This window comes from Boleophthalmus pectinirostris, unplaced genomic scaffold, assembly GCF_026225935.1.
Source record: "Boleophthalmus pectinirostris isolate CB_2022bp ecotype Guang Dong unplaced genomic scaffold, ASM2622593v1 HiC_scaffold_8, whole genome shotgun sequence".
NCBI classification, from domain to species: domain Eukaryota; kingdom Metazoa; phylum Chordata; class Actinopteri; order Gobiiformes; family Gobiidae; genus Boleophthalmus; species Boleophthalmus pectinirostris.
In genome coordinates, this window is record NW_026571515.1 from 21,935,773 (window position 1) to 21,961,349 (window position 25,577).

The 25,577-nt window shown below is 38.5% G+C and overlaps 4 protein-coding genes across 8 annotated transcripts; 2 read left to right on the forward strand and 2 right to left on the reverse strand.

The window, feature by feature from the left end:
- Positions 1-3,296: 3,296 nt before the first annotated feature.
- ogg1 (8-oxoguanine DNA glycosylase) lies at positions 3,297-6,926 on the reverse strand. Its single transcript, XM_020922432.2, has 7 exons — positions 6,412-6,926; positions 5,064-5,377; positions 4,440-4,619; positions 4,115-4,293; positions 3,890-4,037; positions 3,760-3,809; positions 3,297-3,677 (listed from the first exon to the last, which is right to left on the reverse strand). Exons 1-7 carry the CDS (start codon positions 6,510-6,512, stop codon positions 3,489-3,491), a joined length of 1,161 nt encoding a protein of 386 aa, XP_020778091.2. The 5' UTR covers positions 6,513-6,926; the 3' UTR covers positions 3,297-3,488.
- Positions 6,927-7,062: 136 nt separating this feature from the next.
- On the forward strand, positions 7,063-12,808 carry qars1 (glutaminyl-tRNA synthetase 1). The gene is made up of 23 exons (XM_020922336.2): positions 7,063-7,259; positions 7,640-7,790; positions 7,996-8,105; positions 8,182-8,257; positions 8,431-8,495; positions 8,578-8,631; positions 8,719-8,779; positions 8,853-8,924; positions 9,009-9,094; positions 9,228-9,314; positions 9,401-9,500; positions 9,904-9,982; positions 10,055-10,294; positions 10,418-10,510; positions 10,593-10,730; positions 10,828-10,915; positions 11,096-11,242; positions 11,326-11,427; positions 11,514-11,606; positions 11,824-11,960; positions 12,029-12,095; positions 12,181-12,306; positions 12,622-12,808. The coding sequence occupies exons 1-23, from the start codon at positions 7,149-7,151 to the stop codon at positions 12,670-12,672; spliced, it is 2,334 nt and encodes a 777-aa protein (XP_020777995.1). The 5' UTR covers positions 7,063-7,148; the 3' UTR covers positions 12,673-12,808.
- Positions 12,809-12,935: 127 nt separating this feature from the next.
- On the forward strand, positions 12,936-19,630 carry LOC110157980 (transcriptional regulator QRICH1-like). 4 transcript variants are annotated; one of them, XM_055165740.1, is made up of 12 exons: positions 12,936-13,224; positions 14,087-14,358; positions 14,437-14,526; positions 14,602-14,739; positions 14,824-15,600; positions 15,671-15,851; positions 15,926-16,080; positions 16,149-16,263; positions 16,343-16,451; positions 16,834-16,982; positions 17,060-17,150; positions 18,601-19,630. In XM_055165740.1, exons 2-12 carry the CDS (start codon positions 14,104-14,106, stop codon positions 18,785-18,787), a joined length of 2,247 nt encoding a protein of 748 aa, XP_055021715.1. In that variant the 5' UTR covers positions 12,936-13,224; positions 14,087-14,103; the 3' UTR covers positions 18,788-19,630. The 4 variants fall into 4 exon arrangements, with proteins under 4 accessions (XP_055021715.1, XP_055021714.1, XP_055021713.1 ...); XM_055165739.1 differs by lacking the exon at positions 12,936-13,224 and adding an exon at positions 13,287-13,544; XM_055165738.1 differs by lacking the exon at positions 12,936-13,224 and adding an exon at positions 13,289-13,561.
- LOC110157981 (receptor-type tyrosine-protein phosphatase beta-like) lies at positions 19,605-25,208 on the reverse strand. Of its 2 annotated transcripts, none has more exons than XM_020922394.2 (11): positions 25,090-25,208; positions 24,231-24,275; positions 24,053-24,152; positions 23,873-23,963; positions 23,447-23,523; positions 23,081-23,215; positions 22,715-22,837; positions 21,963-22,123; positions 20,921-21,056; positions 20,178-20,242; positions 19,605-20,109 (listed from the first exon to the last, which is right to left on the reverse strand). In XM_020922394.2, exons 2-11 carry the CDS (start codon positions 24,233-24,235, stop codon positions 19,878-19,880), a joined length of 1,125 nt encoding a protein of 374 aa, XP_020778053.2. In that variant the 5' UTR covers positions 24,236-24,275; positions 25,090-25,208; the 3' UTR covers positions 19,605-19,877. The 2 variants fall into 2 exon arrangements, with proteins under 2 accessions (XP_020778053.2, XP_020778052.2); XM_020922393.2 differs by having other exon boundaries at positions 20,178-20,245.
- Between the last annotated feature and the right edge of the window lie 369 nt (positions 25,209-25,577).

Consider the following 25,577-nt stretch of genomic DNA (forward strand, 5'->3'; position numbering starts at 1 on the left):
CACTGAGGCAGCAGAGACACAGTGAGGGAAAAACAGCACAGGTGGAAACACTACTGCTCTGTTTTGTAATCATATTATATACATGGATTATGAATCATATTATTATAAGTGATTGAAATTATCTCTTGAAGACATTTGTCATGTACAGGAACAGTGGAGCAAACTGTGAGAGGTCCTGGGTCCTACTTATCCAGTTATGTTTACACATGAACAAATGATCTTTCTTGATGCAATTAGGATACAACAGCAAACAAAAACAAATCTACGTGAAAATAATTCTTTGTGAGACGTGCTACACTGTTTGAGCGCCGTATACTGCCACTATAACCAGTGATACAACTAATAGATAATACTCATAATAGACTACTTCTACTACTTAATACTATTTTTATACATACTGTTACCAGTACTACTATCAAATTTGATGATAAGTACTTTTAACCATACACATCATATAATAGGCTACTATGGTTACAGTTTTGTCTTCACATCTCTGAGCAGGAATGTGAATACATTGATTCCTGAGGGGCCTTTGGAAATCTAACACCAGACAGAAATTAGCCTTTCAGAAAAGCTAAGAAAGAAAAACAGGAGACAGGAGTTTAAGATCGAAATCAAGATGTCTGTGTACCTACATAAAAAAAGGAAGTCCACCTTAACTAATCAAAAGAAGCTGATTCTTTATAGACTTAAACTTACGTCACTTCAAATATTTACTACTACTGCCACCACCCAAAAAGGTAAAAAAAACATAGCACACTTTGTAGTTTGGACATTTTTTCCCTCTTTCTTGTGTGGAAAGCTGACTATCTAACTTTGAAATTAATTCACTTGCCCGTAAATACTGCCCTCTGGTGCTCAAGGCCACAAAATTTCAACAAAAGCCCCACACTCTCCTCTGCTTAAAGGAAGACATTTAAAATCCCATCTCTTATGTAACATACATGCCAACACATTCTCTTCATTTGTGTAATTTTGAATCTTACTCCAAGTGCGTGTTCACCATTTTCTTCATATTTTACATATCTTGACCCCCGGTGACCTCTGATGGTCTTCACTGCCTGACTTTGCCCTGAAGCTGAGCCCATGGTTTGTGTTCTACTTGAGAGGAGAGTGCATAAAGGCTGACTCATATGTGCATTATCACACGTGGCTGCACCGGGAGCCACAAATAACCTCCTCTTCAGTAGATGACATGAAAACAGGCCGACAAACAGCTGAGGCAACGGCACAGGCACCTGCGCAGACAAGACTAGGTCATTCTTTGGAACCTCTTATAATATGCAGGTATACACACAAGTTTTCATTCATTCATTCATGAAGCAATAATCAGATCCATTTTATTTGTTATCATTTTAATTCATATTAGAGCCCGACCGATATGGATTTTGTTGCGGCCGATATGATACAGTTAAAATGGGAGTCGGAGCTGCCGATAGCCGACATAATCGCCGATATATTTAGTGATGTAAAAATTCACTGTAAATCTTGAATTGTTTAAAAAACTTAGGTTTGGCTCTAGTGGATTTTAAATTGGGTTTATTTAGGCAACATTTATTGTTATTCTGCCTCTTTACGTCATATTTACAGACAGTAGGTCAGCCTAATGGCATTTTTGCATCACATTCTAGCTATTGGTGATCGATATTCGAGTTCTTTTTAGAGAACTGGCTCTTTTGGCTCAAATCACTAAAAGCATCTGGCTCTTTCGGCTCTTCAGATCGTTTTGTTGCAAGCAGGACTAAACCAGAACTGAACCAGGACTGAGTGTCTCTCCCTCTCTCGAGCCCAAGATTAGTCCTGGTTTTATTTTATGCTGAACTACAGCCAAATATGCAAGTTTTTTCTATCCTACGCACACGCATATTTCTGAAAGTTTCGTTTTCAGCCGCAGCCCGCTGTCAAACTACAGGTCTGCATGCGGCATGAAGAGAAAAAAAGTGAGAGAAATAGAGAGGGTGAAAGAGAAAATACAGCACCCAATAAGGAGCAGGCTCCCGTCGTTCACTTCAAAGAGCCGGCTCTAAGAGCCGACCCATCACTACTAGCCAGTAAAGAAAGTAAAGTAACGCTATTATTTAATTATATGCTAAATGTCATCATTCACACCTCTATCCACAGCTCATTTACATATCAATGCTGGTCCAGTAACAAATATATGGCCAATATAGTCACTTTACTATAGGCCAATAGAAAACAGCCTGTTTATGTGCGGGAGCTACAGCAGCTAATCGCTAACCCGTAACAAATAACCAAAACTAGCTTCAAAGTCGACATATTTCCAACACTCACCGCTCACACGGGCTCCTCCTCACATCACAAGTCTGCACTAATAAATTTCCTTTTAATCCAGACTCAAACCGATTGTCAGTAAAAAGAATATAATCTCAGTCTCTGGATCCGTGGCTGCGGGTGTAAACCTGTAAATCTGTAAACAAGAGCACGTGAGTGTCGTGACTCTGGGGGTGTGTTCAGGGACAGTACGGACACACACACAGACAAATGACTCCGCAGATAAATACTGATGCGGAGGCACATATTAGGACATTTATCTGTCTGTAAATTGGATTAAATTAACATAATGTAGAGAGTCTAAGCTTTATAACGACGTATCACATGCCCACATGAAATATCGGCCCATATCAGCAAATATATCGGCCCATCGGCGATATGCTTCCAGGTGCCCATATCGACCAATAATCTCGGACAACTGATATATCAGTCCGGCTGTAATTCATATATGTTTTTGAACTCATATTTGAGTATTATTTGACATAACACTGCTTACCTCTGACCTTTGCTCTCATAAAAGAGATCTGGGGTATTTTTTGACACCGAAATAAACAGAGAATAAGGGTAAATTTGCAAAATTGCTTGAGAGCACAACTATAACCCAAATAAATGTCAGGATGCATATTTATGTAGGAGGGTGCTCCTAGAGTTTCGCAGCTAAATTTGTTTTGTTAGTTTGGCCTTCCTGTGTTTGCATCTGTTACTTCTAGGTGGTCCAGTTTTGCACTTTCGCTGCTTTGTTAAAACACTTTGCTGCTTAAACAAAAGCCTGGGACATTTGCACTGAAGTCCCATTTGGTGCCTGCATAAACAGCCGAGAACTGCAAAAGCTGCTCTAAAGCTGACACAGCCAAGCCTTGACTATAGATAAACAAGGGTATTGCATCAGTAGTCTTTATGACACAAGACATGATAATTATAAATAAAATGTCTTTAGGTTTCCCATATGAGAGACTATTGCTCAAATCTAATGAAATATAGAGAAAGGAAGTAAGAAATTTTCATTATAAGACACATTTATTATAAAAAAAAATCTCTCTATTTTACAACAGATCTGCATAAATAACTTCATTAATGCATACAGCCGTCTAGTGGAAATATTTGAAAATAGCATTTAGTTTGAATTGCAATGTAAACTTATCAAACATGTATTAAAAGATTCTAGTGGATTCCAGAGACATTGCAAGAATACCTCTTCATTTCACAGATGTTTTTGTGGTCTTCTTTGACACTGGCCTTTTGTTCTTATTATTTTCCTGTTTTATAATTTTTCTTTGAATTGTTTCTTTATCAGTGTCTTCACATTTGATCTCTCGCTTCAGCTTCTTTGTGACTGGCTTCTGCTTCAGATTTTGAAATTTCTTGAGGTCAGAACAAAACAAGACCTAAAACAGTGTGAGAGCGTAATTATATGACCATGCAAAGCCAATCTATCTCTAGGCCAATAAAGCTGTTGTATTTACTTACTGACTGTGCCCATCCAGCATAAGGGCCCCACAGGTTTCGGAAGAAATCACCTGTATAGAATTACCAAAGTATTATTCATGTAAATGGTGTAAATAATGTTACAGATTATACATATTTAAAGCATACTGACCAATATCTCTGTGGAGTTTGTCTGTAATAGTTTTCTGACCATGACTGGAAACAAATTTATAATCACGTTTGGCAATCTGCCAGACATGTGTGTCAATAGGAACAGCTTCTGGCTTATCTAGAGACATCAGACACACACAGTCTGCCACCTACAGGTAAACACAAGCATTTTAAATTATATACAGAAACATCAGTAAACAAAGAACATTCTGTTTAATGCTTATACCTTAGTTCCCACTCCAGAAAGAGTGCGGAGAGCATCGCGTGCCTCACAATATGGAACATTTCTGAGACCACTGAGCCAGTTAGGTCCATGTGAGTCAAGAATTGTCTTAGCACTTTGTTGCAAGAACTTAGCTCGATATCCAAAACCAAGATCCCTTAAACACGTCTCAACATTGGATTCTGTAACAGAAGGTAGAAGCACATATGATCATTTAATTATCATATAATTGTTTTGACTATTTATAATTTCACAATTTAATGCTGGTAAGTTTTCAGAAGTAATAGATTTAAAATTACAAAGCTATATTAACAAATGCATAAACCACCTGCTAGAGTCGAGAGGGTGGGAAAGTCGTGATAAGAGGTTTCATCCAGTTGGCACAGCTTGGTGCCCAGTGTCTGGCACAGCCGCTCAACCATCCCTTGGATCCGAGAAATATGGTTGTTGGATGTACAGATGAAAGAGAAAAGGCATTCTGTTGGGTCCTGCCGGAGCATTCGCACACCTGGACATTTTAAAGGGTTCATATTACTCTATTTTCTGATCTATGTTATAATGATGTTTCCTAATCACATCCCTATCTGGAGTTGTGTTTTGTTTCTTTCACACAAACCCTGCATATTTGTGAGGTCAATGTGATAATACAGGAAGTGCTCCACTGTGTTTTTAAACTCCATACACCTTCACTAGAATCATTTGAATATTTTCAACCCTGGAACTGCCTATCTCTACTGACTTAAAGGTAAAAAGGTATTTGTAAACTTGAAATCTATGGCTTCATGACATCACAAGGTTGAACAGAGCATTTTGAGCTTTGGAAATGTAGACTGACAAACAATAAAGGATTACTCAAACATGTGGGAATGACACAGAAGTCCGGGTATGTTTTTGGGGAGGTAACAACATTATAACATGGCTTAAAGCTCACAAAAAATGCATATAAACTAACCTGAAAATGTATCAGCAAGCTTTTTAAAATGAGGATCTCTCTCTCCCCAGTCTTTGTATAACTCTTCAAAATTAACATTCAGCTGAAAATAGTCCCTCAACAGCTTCTCTTCCTCACTGTAGGCATGTCCTTCAGCCTTCACATCAACTTTATATTTAGTTTCAGGTTCACAGTCTTCTTCTGTCCACTTCTTATGAGCAGTGTCTTGTTGCTTTTCATAAACATAGTACCACAGTTGGTTTTTTAGTTGGGTTAATGTCCAAACCCGTCCACCCATCACTCCAGTCCAGTGGCCCTCAGCTGTTTCTCTCCAACTGTAAGGAAAAAACACCCAAAGATACATAGAGGTCAAGTAATTTTGTATGCACAACATTGGTCAAATAAAAACAGCAATAATAAAATAGTCTACATATGTGCATCACAACTACAGACTTATATATATATATATATATATATACACACTGGGTTCCCACTCTTTTTCACTAACAAAATTTCAAAACATTTCCATGACTTTTTCAAGACCTAAAGTGAATTTTCCATGACTTTATGGTACCTACATGTGTAGAATTAAACATACTACAGGACTAAATATGATTATTAACCCTTCCCACTCACCTTATGGTTTGGTTTTATAGTTTTTTAACATTCAAAATACTGTCAGTGCATTTATTACTGTGTCTTTTAAACAAAAGGCGCATACAGTCGGAAATAATCATAATAGCCTAATGATAACTTAACAGAACACTGTAGTTCCGTGAAAGAGATACTAAAATTCCATAACTTTTCCAGGCCTGGAGAATGACATTTTCAATTTTCATTAATTTTCCAGGATTTTCATGACCGTGGGAACCCATATAAACCAGTTTCGATTGGTTTATTAGGCTACTTTAAATTACACCTCAAAAGAGAAGTAAAAGTAAAACAAACATGTAGGGTGACCATAATTTCAAAATCAAAAAGTGGAACACACTCAGTTGGAGGGGTTGGTAATAATAAAATTGTGAAATGAATAATTAAGGAGAACTGTTCTACACTCGGCCCATTTATGACTAACGTGAGTCAGTGCAGTGACGTTTTCTTTGTGTTTTGGTCATTTTTAAGCAGCTTTTTTGTTTTCTTTTTCAAACCAAACTGGTCAAAAATAGGGACACCTGGGACATTTCTTGTGTAAAACTGGGACAAATCACTACTTTTGGATAAATCTGCAGGGACAGGGGACACAGGGCTCAAAACTGGGACTGTAGAGGGTAAATAGGGATGTGTGGTCACCCCACTCAAAAGAGAAGTAAAAACAAAAGTGCCCTCATTTAAGTTCATCATGTTGATTTACCAGTCTTTCTCAACTTACCGGAACGACTGTCCACAAGCGAGGGTGAGCTCCAGGCGCAGCTCGGCCGTCGCCAGCTCCAGAGATCTCCACATTTGTCTCCGTAAACTCAAATTGGCCATTGTAAGCTAGGCGTGCTAAGCTGCTGCTAAACTATCCAATATTATATAAACACATTTACAATTGACATAACAGAAAATAAAGCACGGCACTGCACTAATTACAACGTTATACCACATTGAGGAACAAGAAACCACACTAGCACGGCCACATGATTTTCACTGACTGAAGCTGTGCGTTTTGCTTCAGCTGTGCGCCGCGTGTTGGAAGTCGAAAACTTTCACGGAGTTTTTCTACACAGCTCACGTAAATAATTCAACGTAAAATGTAACGCATAAAAGTCCATGATCCAGTATATGCAACTGGTGCAATCTAAAACCTGGATTTAGTGAAAGCAAAACTGTGATCTATATACAAAAAAAAAAAAAAAAAAAAAATCTGATGCAATTTTACTCAAAAGCTCTGTAACCCGCCCCCAAGGATGTCAACACTAACGCTTATTGGCTATGTAGCTCAGTTCCCACTTTTGATTGGTCAACGCTGTTGCTATCCTCCACAATTGATTGGCTAGTTTTGATGTCTTTCATAAGTGTCAAATGTTTTACCGGAAGTCGCCCGTGCTCTTTCTCTCCGGTGAGATAAGTCGTGAGTGGTGGTGGCGTGTCTGGCACCGAGAAAGCCGGTAAATACGGTGGAAAATGGAAGACATTTTGACGCTTTTCACCTCTATTGGACTTACTGAGCAGAAGGCGAAAGAAACTGTGAAGAATGAAGCGCTGAGTGGTGCTCTCAAGGAAGCCATTGGTCAGGTAAAATAATCATGTCTAATGACAGAAGAAGTGGACGTGGACAGCTGTGACTAGGCGTGACTGACATCGAGGTTACCAGTGCCCCTTACTAATTTAGTGAACAAACATTTTCCATTTACATGTGTACTGCACTTCTGTCTTTAGTCTTGACTTGTCTAATAAAGTTATAGCAAGTTTTTGTATTACTATTGTAGATGAGGAGTTGTAAAGTTCATTAATGCTTGTGATCAAGTATTCCAATCTTTGTTTTATCATGATGATTTGTAACGGTAATGATCAATTAACAAAGAACATAAACCTCTAAACCTAAATAAAGAAAATATTTAGCAGCTTTCAAAATAAAACTAAATAATTTGTTTATTTTTTGTTGTTTTGTTCAGGCACAGCAAGTACATGGAGGGTCTGGGGTGGACAAAGCCATGGGCACCTTGCTCTACAGCATGGCTTCTCGCCTCAAAGATGGAAAACGCCTGTCATTCCTCACTGACATGATTGCCCATCGTAAAATCAACACAGAGTTGCAACTGGCAGGTAAGAGCTGACATTTCTGACAAGTCTCCACTGGTAATTTCATATTATGTTGATGATGGTGCAAAGCAGTGTTGACTAGACTATTTGACAAAAAGAAACTGTATTTTAAACCACAACTACCAGAGGAAGTGTCATGCATTCTTTAGAAGTGTACAAAAGCAAAAGGGGCCCTGTGAAATTCTGCAAACTTTTCTCATATTTGCAGCGGCCTTGGAGTATGTGAAGAGCCACCCCAATGATCCAATTAACCAGAAGGAGTTTGAAGATGACTGTGGAGTGGGCGTGGTCATAACACCAGAGCAAATTGAGGAAGCTGTATGTAAACTGGGTCTTTAAGTCACTTTAATTTATCTCTTTGCGGTATGGGATTTGCTTATGTACGTATTTACAGGTGGAGTCTGTTATTAAGAAGCACAAGGAAAAGCTTTTAAAGGAGAGGTACCGCTTCAATATGGGACTGCTGATGGGTAAACTTTATTTGCTTTTTATCAGCAAGTTATCATTTATTTAATTACTTTATTTACTTAAAATTAAATCTTTGAATATAGGATTTTGTTTGCTCAGTTGGTTGTCACTTTGCTTATTTGAGTGTAACCACACAATTCCATTGTCTTACGTTGTATTGTGTTGTGTGTTTCAGGGGCTGCTCGAGCTGCTCTTAAATGGGCAGATGGAAAAGTAATCAAAAATGAGGTTGACATGCAGGTTGGTTAAATACATATAAAATGTCAGTTTCACTATTTCACTGGCATTGTTCATAATCATAAACTGCGTTGTGTTCCTAAAGGTGCTCCATCTCCTGGGACCCAAGACAGAATCTGACCTTGAGAAGAAACCAAAGGTAAAAAAAAAAGAAAAAGAAGTCAATCCTAGTTATTTCACACATACTGAGTTTTGGGAGTCCTCTAATTGAAGAAACATTTTCTAGGCACCTAAAACTAAATCTGACAATGAGGTGAAAGTAAAGAAAGAGGAGGTTGCTGTAAATGGTAAGGAAGATATGGAGGTTAAGATTATAATAATCATGCACATTATATTGATTTTAAAATGTATGTTGATCAGGTGAAGCACCATATGAAGGCAAATCTCTCATGGAGCAGTTGAGAGGAGAAGCCCTCAAATTCCACAAACCAGGTAAACCTCCAGGTCTAAACCTATTCACAAATATTTACTTTGTTTATCTATTTTTCTAACTCCTAGCAATATTTTTTTTTACAGGCGAGAACTATACGACTGAAGGTTATGTGGTTACTCCTAATACAATGGCCCTTTTGAAAAAGCATCTGGAATATACAGGTGGACAGGTACATGGAGACAGTTTACAAATACTTATTCAAATAAAAATCATTTAAAAAAACAAAAAGCAAATGTACTATATGGCTAGGCATCTAGGCTAAAGATAATTCAGTAATATGCCGTAACTCCTTTTCTTTTTAGATTCGTACCCGCTTCCCACCAGAGCCCAATGGTATTCTTCATATTGGACATGCTAAAGCTATCAACTTTAACTTTGGGTATGCCAAGGTCAGTACGTTCCCTTTGTTTTACTATTAATCTGTTTAATTACAAAAACCCTGAAACTTATGACATATGTATCCCTTTCTTTGCAGGCCAACAATGGAATCTGCTTCTTAAGATATGATGATACAAATCCTGAAAAAGAAGAGGAAAAATACTTTACTGCCATAAAGGACATGGTTGAATGGCTAGGTATGTATATATCATTACTTTTTCAGTTACGTTTATGAACCAACTGTGACTGTTTATGTAAAATGTATTGTTTTGTGATGATAAATGGTACACTGTATTGATTTGTTATAAGTAATGACAACTGTATCACACAACAGTAAGTAGTTGAGGCTTTTTCTAAGTAATCCAAAGGTGTGTGGCTTGATCCCATCTTATGTGTGTCATAGTATACTGCCATTGTGTCCATGGGAAACACACCTCAACCTTTTGCCTTACCTGACACGGCAGGGAAGCTATGATACAGAGATGGCTTTACGGGTGTAACAGAGGAATGAATGCATAAAGCTGCAGCATCATATTGAAAAGTTTTTATGATGATTACTATTTTAAAACGTTTGTAATCCTTTTATATTGGTTTGCTCAGGGTACAAACCATATGAAGTGACGCATGCTTCTGACAACTTTCAGAAACTGTATGACCTTGCTGTGGAGCTTATTCGCAGGTTGGTATACTCATTACTCAAAGCTGTTACCTACACTATGCTCATGCCTAACTAAATCCATTATTATTACAGAGGCCATGCATACATTTGCCACCAGAAAGGTGAGGAGCTTAAGGGTCACAATCCTCCTCCATCTCCGTGGCGAGACCGTCCCATTGAGGAATCTCTGGTTTTGTTTGAGCGGATGAAGAAGGGGCTGTTTGCAGAGGGAGAGGCTACACTCAGAATGAAGATGGTGATGGAGGACGGAAAGATGGACCCAGTTGCCTACAGAATAAAATACACGCCACATCACAGAACCGGAGACGAATGGTAGGGGATATATATTTTTAGCTCATTATTTTGTGTAGTTCAATGTGTAATTAATGAATGAATTAGCTGCATAGTAATTCTTAAATTAATGACTATATTAACTAATTTCTTTCTCTCCTCCAGGTGCATCTATCCCACTTATGACTACACTCACTGTCTGTGTGATTCTATTGAAAATATTACACACTCTCTCTGTACCAAAGAGTTTCAAGCGAGGTGCGCATTATATGTTCCTAATATTGATATTTTTTCCTCAATTGACAAATAGACTAAAAATATGTTTAATTGTTTTTTCCAGACGTTCTTCGTATTACTGGCTATGTAATGCTCTGGATGTGTACTGCCCTGTGCAGTGGGAGTATGGCCGTCTAAACCTCACATACACTGTTGTGTCCAAGAGGAAAATTATTAAGCTGGTGGAAACTGGAGCAGTCAGGTGAAAGACTTACTCTGTGTATTTATGCCAAACAATATGAGGATTTATTTGTTTTTATTTGTGTATTAATGGTGCATTATTTTTTACCCATTCTTAGAGACTGGGATGATCCTCGTCTCTTCACTTTGACCGCTTTGAGGCGGAGAGGTTTCCCACCAGAAGCGATAAATAACTTCTGTGCGCGGGTATGTTGTTGTTGACAGTGATCAAATATGGCTTATCTATAATCATCTGTTAAAAACCTCAAATACTATATCTCTAACTAGTTCCTTGGTGTATTTATGCTTGACCTGTATATATTAAGAGACTACTGTATTTTTCTGTACATATTTTTGATTTATGGCCACTTTTGGTTTTACCAATAGGTTGGAGTAACTGTTTCTCAGACGACGACTGAGCCCCACCTGCTGGAGTCCTGTGTGCGTGATGTGTTAAATGAGACCGCACCACGAGCGATGGCTGTGCTTGAGCCTCTCAAAGTCACCATAACCAATCTGCCTGAAGATTTTAGGGTTTGTGGAAATATTCGCAGAAGTTGTAATATAGTAAAGATAATAAAGAGGCACTTGAATGGTTGATTACTTGTTTTTTATAGTTGGATGTGACTGTACCAGACTTTCCTGCAAATGAGGCCAAAGGCAGCCACAAAGTGCCCTTTACAAGAACGATCTACATCGAGCAGAGTGACTTTAGAGAGGTGATAGAAGGAAAAAAAAAATCTCAAAAGTTTATAAAAATGTAACAGCTTTTTGGCTTGGCTTATGTTATTAAACTCTATTACAGGTTATGGAGAAGGGTTATAAACGTTTAACACCGGACCAACCAGTAGGCCTAAGGCATGCAGGATACATCATATATGCTCAGAAGATCATCAAGGTAAGTCTTATTCTTATTTGCATTTTTATTTCTTATTCTAATTTGGAATGAATGAACTAAAGTTAACAAAGCATGCACTTGCATCAATGGTAATTTTTAAATGATTATATTGTGACACATGGTTATAGTAATTTGTAGCTAGTAGCTACATGTTACAGGTATTGTAACACTGTAATTAAACAGCTCTCACTTTATCATTTGTTGATTTTGTTCCCAGGATGCTCAGGGAAACATTGTTGAGCTGGAGGTGACCTGCTGCAGTTCGACCTCAGTGGAGGCAAATCAAAAACCCAAGGCTTTTATTCACTGGGTCAGTGAGCCCCTGGCGTGTGAAGTCCGCCTCTACGAGAGACTGTAAGTTCCCATTAACAATACTTAAACAATCATTGGCTGTGCTTATTTTGTTTGCATTGACATTTCAGGTTTTTACACAAACATCCAGAAGATAGTTCTGAGGTACCCGGTGGTTTCCTGAGTGATATAAACCCTGTGAGTATTATTTAAAACAAACTTTCTTTTTCAGCCATTTCTTTTTCAGCCATTTTTATTTTTATGTTGTTGTTTTTTTTTCCAGAACTCCCTGCAAACTATCAGCAGTGCCTTCATAGATACCTCGGTGAAGGGTGCAAAAGTATTTGACAAATTTCAATTTGAGAGAGTTGGGTATTTCTCGCTAGATCCTGACAGCACAGCCGACAAGGTACAGTAATGGCATCTTTTCATGCAGGTTTTCATTTACGATTATTTTGAACTGGTCTTGTTTTATTTGAAATTTGAACTAATAATACAAGATTATTCTTTATGCTGTGTTCGCCTTTGGGATTAAGTTTGACATAACCCAAGGCATTAAACAAAATAGTAGTTGTCTTGCTATTCTAACAGATAAAGCAAATTATCTTAGCTAGGCTAAATGTATCATCTTTAAAACTGTAATTTTTTGTGATCTTGTCATGTCTGTTGTGTGATCTATGTGGTCATATTGTTATGCTGAATAGAGTTACTTTCTTTTTTGCAGCTTGTCTTCAACAGAACAGTTACCCTTAAAGAAGACCCAGGAAAGATATGAATAACTGAGATGAAGCCATATACCACTGCCTTCCTCGAGCCTACGGTTAACATAGAGATTGCTACTAAATATGTAACATTGGACCACCATGTCTGAATAAGCATTTTTTAAATAAATAATGCTGTTAACTTTGAAAGCATTTCTGCCAATTTAAGTATGAAGCAAACTTTTATTTATATTAAACCCTTTCTGCTTCCTAAATGTTTAAATTGTTCCTATTATAAATCTCATGTAAAGAAATGACTTTTATATAATAATGTTAAAACAAAGATGTGGTTTAATGTCAATGGAGTTAAAAGAACTATATGTAGGCAGAGCATTTACTGGGTTAAAAAAGGACCTACAATCATTTGAATCTGGGTTGCAGGTACCTTAATTGCGTTTTTCAGATGCACAGTTTATGGACATGCTGTGTTTTGTGAAAGGTCAGAACCTCCAAAATTCACAAGTTTGTTCAGTTGCTTGAGGAGTATCTTTATGGAACGACCTTAAAAGAATCAGAAGTTGAGTGACCACTACGACAGCGTTTGCCCTGCAGAGCAGTGTTTTAAGGTAGACCGGCATCCTCCTCATTCGCTTCACTATCCGCGTGTAAACGTCGCCTTTAATGTGCCCCGTTCAGTAACAAATTATCGCGATATTTGCCTAAGAAGATCCCGCGACAACACAACAGAGTTACAGATCGTTCGCCTATTGGTCCATGGACACGGTTGTAAGATGGCGCCTAGCGAAATATGAGTGGCAGTGATCAAGAAAATGCATCTAGCGATCTAAAACAACGAATGGAAATACGCAAGAGACGCACTGAAAGCATACAGCACCGGGCTACGTAATTTCGGGAAAAGAAGCGCAATTCTGACGACAGAAAAGAGGTCGTGAAAGAAAAGAGGTAGCTAAGCTAAGAGTTATGCTAACCCTAGCACATCTGCATAAAAATGCATTGAATTACAGTTTGCATCTGTGTGCGTTTCAGCTGACATATTTAACATAGACTCCCCTGTTCAAATGCTATCAGTCGCTTGTTATTTAAAGCGATGGGTCTCAAACCGGTGTGTTTTAATGATGTATGTTTAAAACACGAGGCTAGTTAGCCTTCTAATGCAGCTAACTTCAGTAACGCGGATACATTTGAGTTATGGGCAAAACATTAATATTTTTTACTGTCTTAAATGTCATTTATTAAGATGTTTTTCGCCTTGCACCGCTGTTGGTGGCTGCTATGAGTAGTGTTAGTGATTTGGAAAGAGACCGCGCTTTGTCCCTGCTCGTACACACAGGACTGAGTTAACCCTTTCCTATTTCTACTTGCTGGAGCGCTGTACCTCCTGACATAATAACAAATCTATTTGATCACAACTTCAGGCGCTACACTACCTCTCCTAAAGGATTTGTCGGTTCTTTATTCCATTTTCAGAAGATTGCAAAGCAGTAATGAATAACTCTCTGGATGGTACGGGCTCCTACGAGGAGCTGGTCCGACAAAAGGCTCGTAGCATCCCTCAACATCGCATGAAAGAGTTCTTGGAGTCTTTGGCCAATAAGGGGCCTGATGCCCTGCAGGAGTTCACCCAACAGAGTGGAGATGTTGCTACTACCACTACCACTATGGTGTATCAACAAGAGGCCAACTGCATTTACACCGATAGTACAGAGGTTGCAGGATCACTCCTCGAATTGGCTTGTCCGGTAAATATCTAATCCCTAATATCCAACATCCAGTATGACATTTAAAATATAATTTGAGTGATGACATTTGTTTTTCAGGTGCAGGTTCAGGTCCAATCTCAGCAGCAACAGATACAAGAGGTAACTTCACAACAACAGACAGTCCAGGGCACAGAGCAGATTGTGCAGGTGTGTAAGAGAGCTTTGTTCGTTTAAAGGGTCTCAGATGACATAAACTCAAACTTTATAATCTATTGTTATTAGGTGCAGATTGGTCAACAACAAGGTCAGATGCTGGGTCAGGTTCTTCAGGTTCCTTCTGGTTCCCACCAACAGCTTCAAGGTGTGACAACAGCACAGCTAATTCAACCTGGGGATCTCACAGAGGAACAGCACCAACAGGTAGCTGGTGTCACTGGCATGTCCACTCAGTTCCATTTTGCATAGATCAAATCAGTAACTTAACCCAAATATCTATTTGTCAAGCTCCAAGCTCAGCTGGTGGCAGCGGTTGCAGGAGGGCAGCAGATTCAAATACAGACAGTTGGTGCACTGTCTCCAACCCAGCAGCAGGACAATGAACGGAGGGTGCTGGGGACAACTGTAGCCACATCCCAAGGAGCTGGTGTTTTACAGCCTGCCAAGAAGCGCAAGGTGGACATGCCGATCACAGTGTCTTATGCTCTGCCTGGCCAGCAGGTGGCCACAGTCTTGGCCATTCCCCAGGGCCAAGGTCAGCAGCAGAGTTATGTGTCTCTGCGGCCTGACCTCCTAACTGTGGACAGCTCCCATTTGTACAGTGCTACAGGAACCATCACTAGCCCCACAGGTGAAACTTGGACCATCCCGGTCTATTCGGCTCCCACTGGCACTGGCCGAGAGCAAGTCACACACATCGCCATTCCCCAAGAAGCTTATGGAGCAGTTCAAGTCGCTGGAGCTAATACTACAACAATGACAACAATGCCCACCCAAGTTACTGTTGAAAATGACAAACTGAAAAATAATGCAGTTCAGACTAGCACAGCTCAGGCTGTTTCCAGCATAACTAACTCTGTTGGGATGGGGGCACAAGAGGAAGTGGTGCACACACTTGCTACAAATACATTATTCCCTGCTCAGCTTATGAATGGGAACATCCACATCCCAGTTGCAGTACAGGGCTACTCCAACGCCACACAGTCCCTGATCTGGGACCCCCAGCAGCAAGTGCTGCATACACAAGGGCTGACAGGGCAGGAGGCTCAGCAGTTGCAGGTATTTGTAAGTCCTTTTCATACAGTATTCTATATATTTTTAGTATTTGGTTTGAAATAAACATTTGTTTGTGAAGGGCCAGACTGTGGCAGTAGCAGAAGTGGATGGCCAAGGCCAACAGCAGGTGCACGTTCAGGAGCTGCTGCTTCCAGCAACATTGAAGCCAGAAGAAGGGCTGGAGGTGTGGCGTCTGTGGGCCCAGAGAAAAAATGCTGATTTGGATAAATCTGATCAAAATAAATTGGCTCCTATTGGAAGTAAGTATATAGCATTTAAGTGGCTTTCTTTGTGCTATTGCTTTATTAATTCCTGCAAAATGTGCTCTCTTAAGGGCGCCAGGCCTTGCGCTTCCAGGAAGATTTAGTGTCTTGCGCAGTAGCTGAGCTCTGCTTGGGCCTGTGTTACATGACAACTGAAGCCCGTGGACTGGAAGGAGAGTCCTATGAGGCAGATGTCCTCTATTATATCTTCCTCTGCATGCAAAAAGTAAGCCCACTCACTATGGAGTTATATAATCAACTGAACTTTGTAATTGACTGCCTTTTGCTCTACAGTATCTTTTTGATAATGGTCGAGTGGATGACATTTTCTCAGATCAGTACTATACACGGTTTGCTCAAAGTTTGCACCAGATTTTGGAGCCATGGAGACCAAGTGTTCATCCGCTAGGTAAAGATTTTACATTACAAAACAAATGTATTTAAATACTGTCACCAAGTAATTTTACTGTGTGTATTTTTACACGCAGGTTATGTAATTCCCAGTCATGTGACTGAGGAGATGCTGTGGGAATGTAAACAGCTGGGAGCTCACTCACCCTCAACGTTACTTACAACGTTAATGTTCTTCAACACAAAGTAAGCAACACCATTAAACACTGCATTACCTGATGTTCAAATTCCATAAGGAGCAAATCTATTTAAATCTTAATCTCTTTTGTACATTGTTAATATTCACATGCATGAATTTCATGGCGGTCCAAAGGCCAGTCAAATCTAGGGCTGCTTGTGGCTCTACTTCCGGGTTAGTGGTTCATTATCACATACAGACAGCGTATAACGTTCTGACTCAATGAACTCAAAATAATTTTACAAGAGAAAAGATTAGTATCCCAGCTTTAAATTTGGCTTAATGTTAACCCTGCATAATTTGTAATGTAATAAAGCAAAATACTTCAAATTTAGTGATATCTGCTCACACATTATTTATCAGAATGATTCTATTATTGTGTTTTTTCAGGTATTTTCACCTTAAAACAATTGATCAACATTTAAAAGTGGCCTTTTCCAAAGTGCTGAGACACACACGAAAGAGTCCCAATAATCCTAAAGACAAAAGCACCAGCATTCGGTACCTGAAGGCCACAGAGCGGTTCATTGGGCAGAAGGGTACGTCTTCTGACTCTTTAAATGATCTGTGAAAAATTATCATAGAAATTCTGATCTTACTTTTGTCTCTTACTTAGTGACCGACGACATGTATTCAGAACAAGTGGAGGACCCTGACAATCCACTGAGATGTCCCATAAAGCTGTATGATTTCTACCTCTTTAAATGGTAAGTTAAATGTCAAAAAAGTAATTATCATTCATCATATTTCTGGTGTAAATGGTTTGCCATTAAAAACAAATAATGCTCTACTCTGTCCTACGGGCTGAAGGAACGTAAAAATTACAGTTGAAGTGGTTAATCTAATTATTTTGCAGTCACATTATGCTAGTACTTCCAAATGAGAAATAAATGAGTAGTAATTATGCATTAAAACCATGAATAACACAATCTGAATTCACTTGTCCTTGGCCTTAAACTGAAAGAACTTTACCTTTTCCTTTTTTTTTTCCTCCTTCCCCTCTATGGCTGATGCACATAAATGGCACAGCCTTGTCATAGTTAACTTGTTAGTCACTGTTGCTAGGAAACTACTAAGAAAAATGCCATTTTAAACTGGCTTTCTACTCAAAATTTGTGATTTCAATAAATGCCAAGTATCAGAACAATACTTTCAAACTACCCTTTTTTAAAATGTCATCAAGATGCTTTTATGGTATACTGTACAAGTAACAGTCAAATGTTCAGATGCAGTTCTCGCTGTAGAGCTCAAAATTGTGGTTCAGCTGTCTTTTTGCATTTCAGGTTCTTGATTTATGCCTACAGCCTTCAAAGCACAAGATTAATTTGGGATGTTTTGCTATAGTTTTTTAACTTTTAGTAACTACGCTTGTTGATGACAGACAGCCTTATTTAATATTATTAGTATATTAAATTTGTGGTGGTGGACAAATCCTGAACTTTTATCACCCTTTAATGATTGGCCAGTTCTTCTGAAAATTATTAAAGAGAATCTATGATTTACCACAGATTTGGATATCTAAGTTTTATTGGCTACACTTAAATTATTATTCCTCTTTACTTACCTATAATAATTTAAGTCCTGGCATGAACCCTATTTTCCATATTACACTATATTTTGATCTATGTTTAATGTTGTTTCCCTGTCGCAAACATACATGGATGATTCATTCACATACATTTAACACAAATCCTGCACATCTAGGCTTAGTTTTCTCAAACGGGAAACACTTTACATCACAAGGTGGAAATGTGGTAATACAGGAAGTGCTCCACTGTATTTTTAAACTGCATACATCTTCACTAGATTAATGTGGCAGTTCCAAGACTGAAATCATCCAATCTCTACTGAACTAAAGGTAAAAGGTAGCTGTTAATCTCAAAACTACCACTTCATGACATCACAAGGTGGAAGAGAGCATTTTGACCTTTAGAGAGCTAATAAACCAGGATTACTCAAATATTTGCGAATGAAACAAAACATGATTCCAGGTAAGTTTTTTGTGAGGTAACAGCAATATAACATGGCTAAAGGCTCACAAGAATAAATTTTGTATAATATAGGACCTTTAACCCTTAGTTTAATCTAGATATATTAATTCATTGGTCCTGATCTTTTTTCACACCCTTCTAATGTTTGAATATTTGTGTTCATTAGTCCACAGAGTGCTAAAGGGCGGAATGACACGTTCTACCTGACGCCAGAGCCTGTGGTGGCCCCCAACAGTCCCATCTGGTACTCCACACAGCCCATCCCAAAAGAACAGCTGGAGCAGATGCTGGCACGCATCCTAGTTGTACGAGAAATACAGGAAGCCATCACCTTATCAGAGAGCGTGCATTAATGGGACTAGAAGAGCACCGTATAAGGACTTCCTTTTCCTCTCCAGCCTTTGATGCTCAACTGTAGTAGATTTCGATCTTTTTTGGGCTCTTTAAGGGTGGTGTGTACATGTTTATATCTGTTTGTATATACACATTGACTGTACATACATATACTACTAAGAATGATTTGTATTGCTAAGGCAGTCTCTTAATCTTAACACTTTTTGGCCAAAGGTTGTAGTGTCTAATCTTACTCTTAATTTAAATGTTATTTTAGCTTTTCTCCTATTCTCTGCACCACTACTTTTGTTATGCTTTTATTTGTAATATATTTTATATATTCCTTTCCTGTCTTCATTGCTGTTTTGTCTCAGTACATTTATTTCTGGCAGCAATATGTTGCCTAAACTGCTTAATAGTTCTCATTCATGTTGCTTGAGCATTTTGGAATTTGGTTGTCTTTTGAAACTCATCATTGACAATTGTAAAGACTTGAATGCCATACAATGTCCCCATCTTTGACTGCAGTTTGAAGGACCTGCCACTAGACGGAGTCCTGGTTGGAAGTCTGCCAGAATGCATCTGTGTTCTCTGCCAGCCTGTTTCAAAATGTGTTTTGAGTTTGGCTGTGGGACAACGCAGTGACACTACATCATGTACTGATGTAAAGTTTCAGTCCCAGGGGGAGCTGCTGTGCCTGTGATTTTGAATCTTTTTGTACAAATTCTTATATGCCATGCCTCTGCCTTTCTTTTGTGGCTCTGTATCAAATGCACTTGTGAAAACAAATGGCCTGCAGTTTGTGACATACAAATGACACATGTTGTACTCCCAAACTGAAATAAAACTCCACACAAACTTTATTTAGACTCACAAAGCATAATCATACACCATATACATATACTTAGCTGCACAGGTTATCTTTAGTTTATAGAGGTGAGTCTTTATATACATGAAGGATTTGCTGACACCTCTTCATTCTCAGTCTTTCCAAAGCGAGTTAGTCCCGATTGGCAGGTTTTTGTCTGAACATAAGTACTTAGCTCAAGAGCATTAGTTGCATGTTGTCAGACCAGTTTGTCCCAGTATGACCTAAGATCAGACATTTTCTCACCTAGATGGTGAAGTAGGAGACATTTTTGAGCCTTTCTTAGGTAAGGTTGATGATGGCAGTAGCTTCCTTAAAAGGTTTGAAGGATGTAGGAAATGTGTTGTGCATTGTTCTTGATCTGATGTTGACTTTCTGCGTTGCCTGTGTTTTTTTCTCACTTTATTTCCTGTTGGTGCAGAGCTTTGAGGCTGGGACTGATTAGGGTTGAGACTGGGGCTCTGAAGTTGTAGCCTAGAAAGAGACAAACTCATTATTTCCACTATAGACTTCATGGTCATATCAGTTTTGTATGTTCTTACCATGCAGATCCTACTATTCTTGCATTAAGCCAATGGAGAAGGCACTGGTATACAAATATATACTGCTGCTGCAATTAAATTGAGAACAGAGAAAGATCTCTTGTAAATATGATATAATGACTTAATGCATGGGCATACTAGTTTGCAAAAGTAGATCAAATATTTTATACATTAAAGGGCCCATATTATGCTGATCTATGTTATAATATTGTTTCTTCATCAAAAATATGCTTGTGTTGTGTTTTGTTTCATTCATACATGTTTACCACACAAACCCTGCATATTTAAGAGTTCTTCTTTCAAACAGAACACTCTGTTCCACCTTCCACCTTGTCATGTGGTAATAGAGGAACTCCATACACCTTCACTAATATTAGGATAATTTCAGCCCTGGAATTGTCTATTTCTATTGAACTAATGGTAAAAGGTAGCTGTTAACTTGAAAACTACTGCTTCAGACATCACAGGGTGGAACACAGCATTTTGAGCCTTTGAAATTTGTAGTATAGGGCCTTTAAGATGTACTTACATCAAAATATATAATAGAAAAACATGACAGGTGAGATGTACAACTAATTACTTCTGGGCTCACTACTGCAACTAAGTATTTTTTTTAGAACAACAGTGTGAGTACTAGTACAACAGTGTAATATACTATCGTTATTTGTTACTAGGGTTTAAATAATAATTAAAATTCTGTTAAAAGTAAAGGTATTTTGTTTAACTCTAGCTGTGTCTCTCACCAGTTTTTGTACCATCCACATCCGATGCAGTCTGAGGTCCTCCACTGCAGCTCTGACATCAGGCCTGATCCCACGAGCACAGAGCTGCATGAGCCACAACAGAGCTACAAAGGTCCCTGAACGCCCCACACCTGCACTGGAGTCAAACAGAAACAACTATGAACCATATACACTGAAGAAAAAGCTAGTACAGTAGTGACAGTATATGGATAATAGTAGTAGTGTTGCATAATACTTGGATAATACTACCAATGTGATGGCAAATTTTCAATGTGGTTTTATTTAACAGACCAGTGCAGTAGTCCAATGAGATTCATTTGGTCTGCTGACATTTTATGTTATTAGGTTCTTTTTACAGACCAAGAGTTTGTTTTCATACTGGACAGTTTCGACTGCTCACTAGTAGTCTTCTTCAGAGTGGTCATGTGATGTTGCTGTGACGTGTCCAGCCAGCTGAGTTAAACAGGTTTTGGTGCTGTCTTCCTACCGGTGGAGGCGGGACAACAGCGCCATCTGCAGTCCGACTTCCTCAGGGCAGTATCCCAGGTGTGTGAGAGTAAAAAAGCCCCCTCATCCCGGTTTATAGTCCCGTAGGCACGTTTCCGTATTTCGATTGCCTCTTTAATCCAGCGTCGATGTTTGTTTTCCTTTGCTGACCGGACACGTCACAGCAACATCACGTGACCACTCTGAAGAAGACCGCTAGTAAGCAGTCGAAACTGTCATGTATGAAAAACTCTTGGTCTGTAAAAAGAGTGCAGTGCAGTGCAATGCAGTGCAGTGCAGTGTTTTCTATATTATTATCAGCACATGATCTCACAACTGCTATTACCTTTGCTGGCTCTACTGCACTTCTAATACTATTACTACTGGGGGAAAATGAGTAGAGATTTTTACTCTATAATCTACTTTCGTAAAGGTCGAAATAGTTAATCCCTCAGACAGATAGATAGATAATCCCTAAAATGATAGTATCTAGTAACATCCCATCTCTAGCTGTAGGTTTGTACTAATTTAAAAAGTAAAAGGTCAGAGGTCAAACCTGCAGTGCACCACCGTTGGCCCCAGGCGAGGAAGGGTCTCCAGGTGTTGACGCACATGCTCAGTGAAGGCGCAAAGCGACGCTGGTTCTTTTGGGATACCCAGATCAGGCCAGGATGAGTAATAGTAATGTGTGACTGTCCGATCAGTGGGAAAATCCCTCTGAAACAAAGATTTTAAAAATTATATTGGTATATTTAAACCTGGCTAGGGTGGAATTTGAACCACCAATTTCTCCCTTATAATGATACCACTTTTAGCCACTCAAGTACAATGACTGAAATATTGTGAATTTGTATCATCAAAAGTCTCACAATAAGATCATGGATTGTACCACAAGTTGCTTTGTTATATTCATTGTTATGGTGCAACAACAAACTAAAAAACAGCTAAAAAACAGAGAGAACTACATAGACCATGATCCTTTGCTCTGTTTCAGTGCCGACTACATTAAGAAAAGACATTATAAAGCACTTTCTTAATTCTGAATTATGACAAAGGCTTGTCAATATAAAAGGAAAAAAGAGCATATTCACAATTTTCTTAGCCTCCACAAAATATCGCAGTAAATATCATACCATGAGATTTGGATATCATTACATCTCTATAAAGTACACAAATGAGTGGAAGTATTCAGTGTACTAGTAGTCTGATTACAATGAGGAATAACGTTATATTCAGATCTAAAATGATGGCTACTACTAGAAATACCACTCCCAAAATGCTAGTACCATTGGCTTTATTACTGATTACCTGTTGTAATTTGAGTGTGGTGATGACACAGTCTGGGCCTTGCTTGCGGTTCATTGTGGTCACGTGTATTCGTCCATGTTGAGCTGTTCCTGGTTCAAGAGGCCAGTACTTCTCACACAGAATCTGAAAAGTCCAAATATTTACAGTATGTGTCTGTGATTCTCAAACTATGCACATTTTATACTCCTGATTTAAGTCTCTGTTACTCAGTGGCTGAGAAGTTTTTTTGTTATGAGTGTTGTACAGAGAATAGGGAGAGAGAGATGGGGTGGGAGAGTGGGATGGAAGAATTTAACAACTTCTTCCAAAAATAAAATGTAAATTACATCACATCCTTACACTACATACTGATTGACTGATACTCACTATGTCCTTGTGTCTCAAAGCCGTCACCATGACAATGATCTGGACATTCTGCTCCCACACCATCCTCCAAAAGTCCGCCACAGTGTGCGGCAGCGGGCCCTGGGTGCAGATGAAATCCCTCTCTGTCCCTCCACCCTAAACATATGCATGTGAAAAGGAAAATAATCATGAAGTTTATCCTGATCAAACAAAATTGCTTGCTGTTACAGAAAAAAATGGATAATAAGTATAAATTTAAGTAAATTACCGCCAGTATAAATTATAGTTAAATTATAGATAAATTCTATATAAATTATTAGCTTATTGTACTTAATTTACCACTAAACAACATCAAATAAAAAAAAAAAAAGAATGTTTTTTTCTCACAGGGACATAACTTGCGTTGATGTAGTCTGAATATGGATTTTGGTTTTGCACAGACAGCCTCACTCGACAATGATCATCTGCAACACAGTAAAAATATATTTTATAAACAGTGCTCAGTAGAGATGTATGCCACCCTCTAAGTGTTCATACTATGGAAATATTATTCCTTTGTGTGAAATGTCCCACAGTATGGCATGAAACTTATCTTATCTTGCATTTATTAAATAACAGGGGTTCATCAGTCTTTATTGTGAACGAGTTGCCTCTCCACAAATTTTTGTTGTTTTAGTGGCATCACCTGTTTGTATCCATGAAAATTGAATAGTTTAATGCTTTACTGTGGAACATATCAGGCAAAGCTATGGTGTCAATGATGGTGATAAGTAAGTAGTGGACCCTCCAGCTGAAAATCTGATCAGTACTCACATGGCACTATGTACGGGTATCTGTTTTTGTTCTGGTTGGCCTCAGTATTCCCAGCTCTGGAGGGTAAGTTCTGGCCAACCTCATCTAAATCCTTCAGCATCAAAGAATACATGTTTATCTGAAGCATTGTGGTAAAAAAAATAAAAAATAAATAGAATAATAATAAATAATTGAATTTACCTCAAATTCTAGTTTAAATCCGCGATTGTCATTTGCAGCAAGAGACTGGAATCGAAGAGTGAATTCCTCCAGAATCTGTGCTCTTGAAAATGTTTGGACCCTGCAATGAATATGCAACATCATTCAAATGAGGAAAACTGAACACGTCCAACATTAGATGGATAGTTATCATTCTTACCTCATGTCTCAACTCGCAGGTGACCCAAGAGCCAAAAGTGCTAATCTTCAGGGAAATAAACAAAACAATCAACACATTTTGTTCCAGTTTGGCTTATAGAATTTTTCTATATACGCCTCTGTCTTCAGAGTCAAATTATCCACATATGTCAAACAGATATAAGTGAATACTGTTGTTTGGCAATGATTGAGGAGGTATTCAAAAACTCTATTAATCAATAAGGACATAACTGAAAGGCACACTGTGTAACCTTGCTGGTGGAGGGTCCACCATCTGCTTATTTCATGGTGATGTCAATGCTTTGCGTGGGATGTTCCACAGTATGGCACAAATATATCTATATATTTATTCATTTACAGGTGTTTTTATTTCTCAAAACTACTACAAAGATTTGTACTCTTAATGTGAGCAGGCCCATATCTCCACAGATCTGAATCTCATTAACATCTACATGGAGTCAAGCGAGTGGCGGACCTTCTATCAGAAAAGTTACATCGTGTACCTTTAAATTACTTGACTAAAAATACTTAGTATTAGTTTAAAAAGAAAATTAATTATGCAGGTTGAGTGAACTTCTTGACTCAAAATGTGTTTTGCACCTCTCACTGTTAACTTACAAGCTGCCAGAACAAATGTGTAATGGACACATTGTATACTGCTTGTACACACCTATGTTCAACTGAGCTATGGTTGCCACATTTCTCTACTGTATTTCTTCTTGCAGACAATTACCTAACTAGGCAACTCAAAAACCTGTTTGAACAGGTCTCCAGAAACTGACAACAACTAGAACAATAGCACAAAAATAACACGATCGTAGTAAATCATAGTTAGTTTAGTTAGATCATTTAAAGATTACCTTGAAAGTGAAATCCAGTGATAGATCAGTTTTGTCATGAGCTTCAAATTGACCCAGATCTTAGTTCATGTGTAGTCTGATCGAATGCTCCTGTGTTTTGGTGGAGGTGTATGTATTACCTGTAGAAAGAGTAGGAGGAGACAGAGACCACAGGGAGGAGCAGCCAAATTAGAGGAAGGTATCAAAAACGAGCCACACCGGTTTTGTGCAAAAGAGTGTTCTGAGAAATACATTTTGTTCTTAGCAGGAAATGTGATGTTTTTAAAGATGACCTTGGATTATGATGGAGGTTGTGTTATAAAATATTATAAATTAATAATCATGTTCTACATCTTACACTCATCACAATAGAATAAAATATAATCGTAAAAGCTGAATGCAAAACTGTTATAATAGGCTTATTAGAGCTACAAATACTTAAGTAGGCCATTACAAAACTGTTGGCAATTATGCGACAGCTATGCTAAGGTCACCTTTGAGGGTACTAT

Coding starts and splice junctions, on each gene's coding strand:
- ogg1 (XM_020922432.2), bottom strand. CDS start 6,512: ATGGCCAATTTGAGTTTACGGAGACAAATGTGGAGATCTCTGGAGCTG. Junction 4,620..5,063: donor GCTTGCTGATACATTTTCAG/GTTAGTTTATAT, acceptor TAAAATGTCCAG/GTGTGCGAATGCTCCGGCAG. Junction 3,810..3,889: donor CAAACTCCACAGAGATATTG/GTCAGTATGCTT, acceptor AATTCTATACAG/GTGATTTCTTCCGAAACCTG.
- qars1 (XM_020922336.2), top strand. CDS start 7,149: ATGGAAGACATTTTGACGCTTTTCACCTCTATTGGACTTACTGAGCAG. Junction 8,258..8,430: donor CAATATGGGACTGCTGATGG/GTAAACTTTATT, acceptor TGTGTGTTTCAG/GGGCTGCTCGAGCTGCTCTT. Junction 10,295..10,417: donor CACAGAACCGGAGACGAATG/GTAGGGGATATA, acceptor TCTCTCCTCCAG/GTGCATCTATCCCACTTATG.
- LOC110157980 (XM_055165740.1), top strand. CDS start 14,104: ATGAATAACTCTCTGGATGGTACGGGCTCCTACGAGGAGCTGGTCCGA. Junction 14,527..14,601: donor GCACAGAGCAGATTGTGCAG/GTGTGTAAGAGA, acceptor TATTGTTATTAG/GTGCAGATTGGTCAACAACA. Junction 17,151..18,600: donor GATTTCTACCTCTTTAAATG/GTAAGTTAAATG, acceptor TGTGTTCATTAG/TCCACAGAGTGCTAAAGGGC.
- LOC110157981 (XM_020922393.2), bottom strand. Junction 23,524..23,872: donor ATACCCGTACATAGTGCCAT/GTGAGTACTGAT, acceptor ACTGTGTTGCAG/ATGATCATTGTCGAGTGAGG. Junction 20,246..20,920: donor TGTGGATGGTACAAAAACTG/GTGAGAGACACA, acceptor ATTTAATTGCAG/CAGCAGTATATATTTGTATA.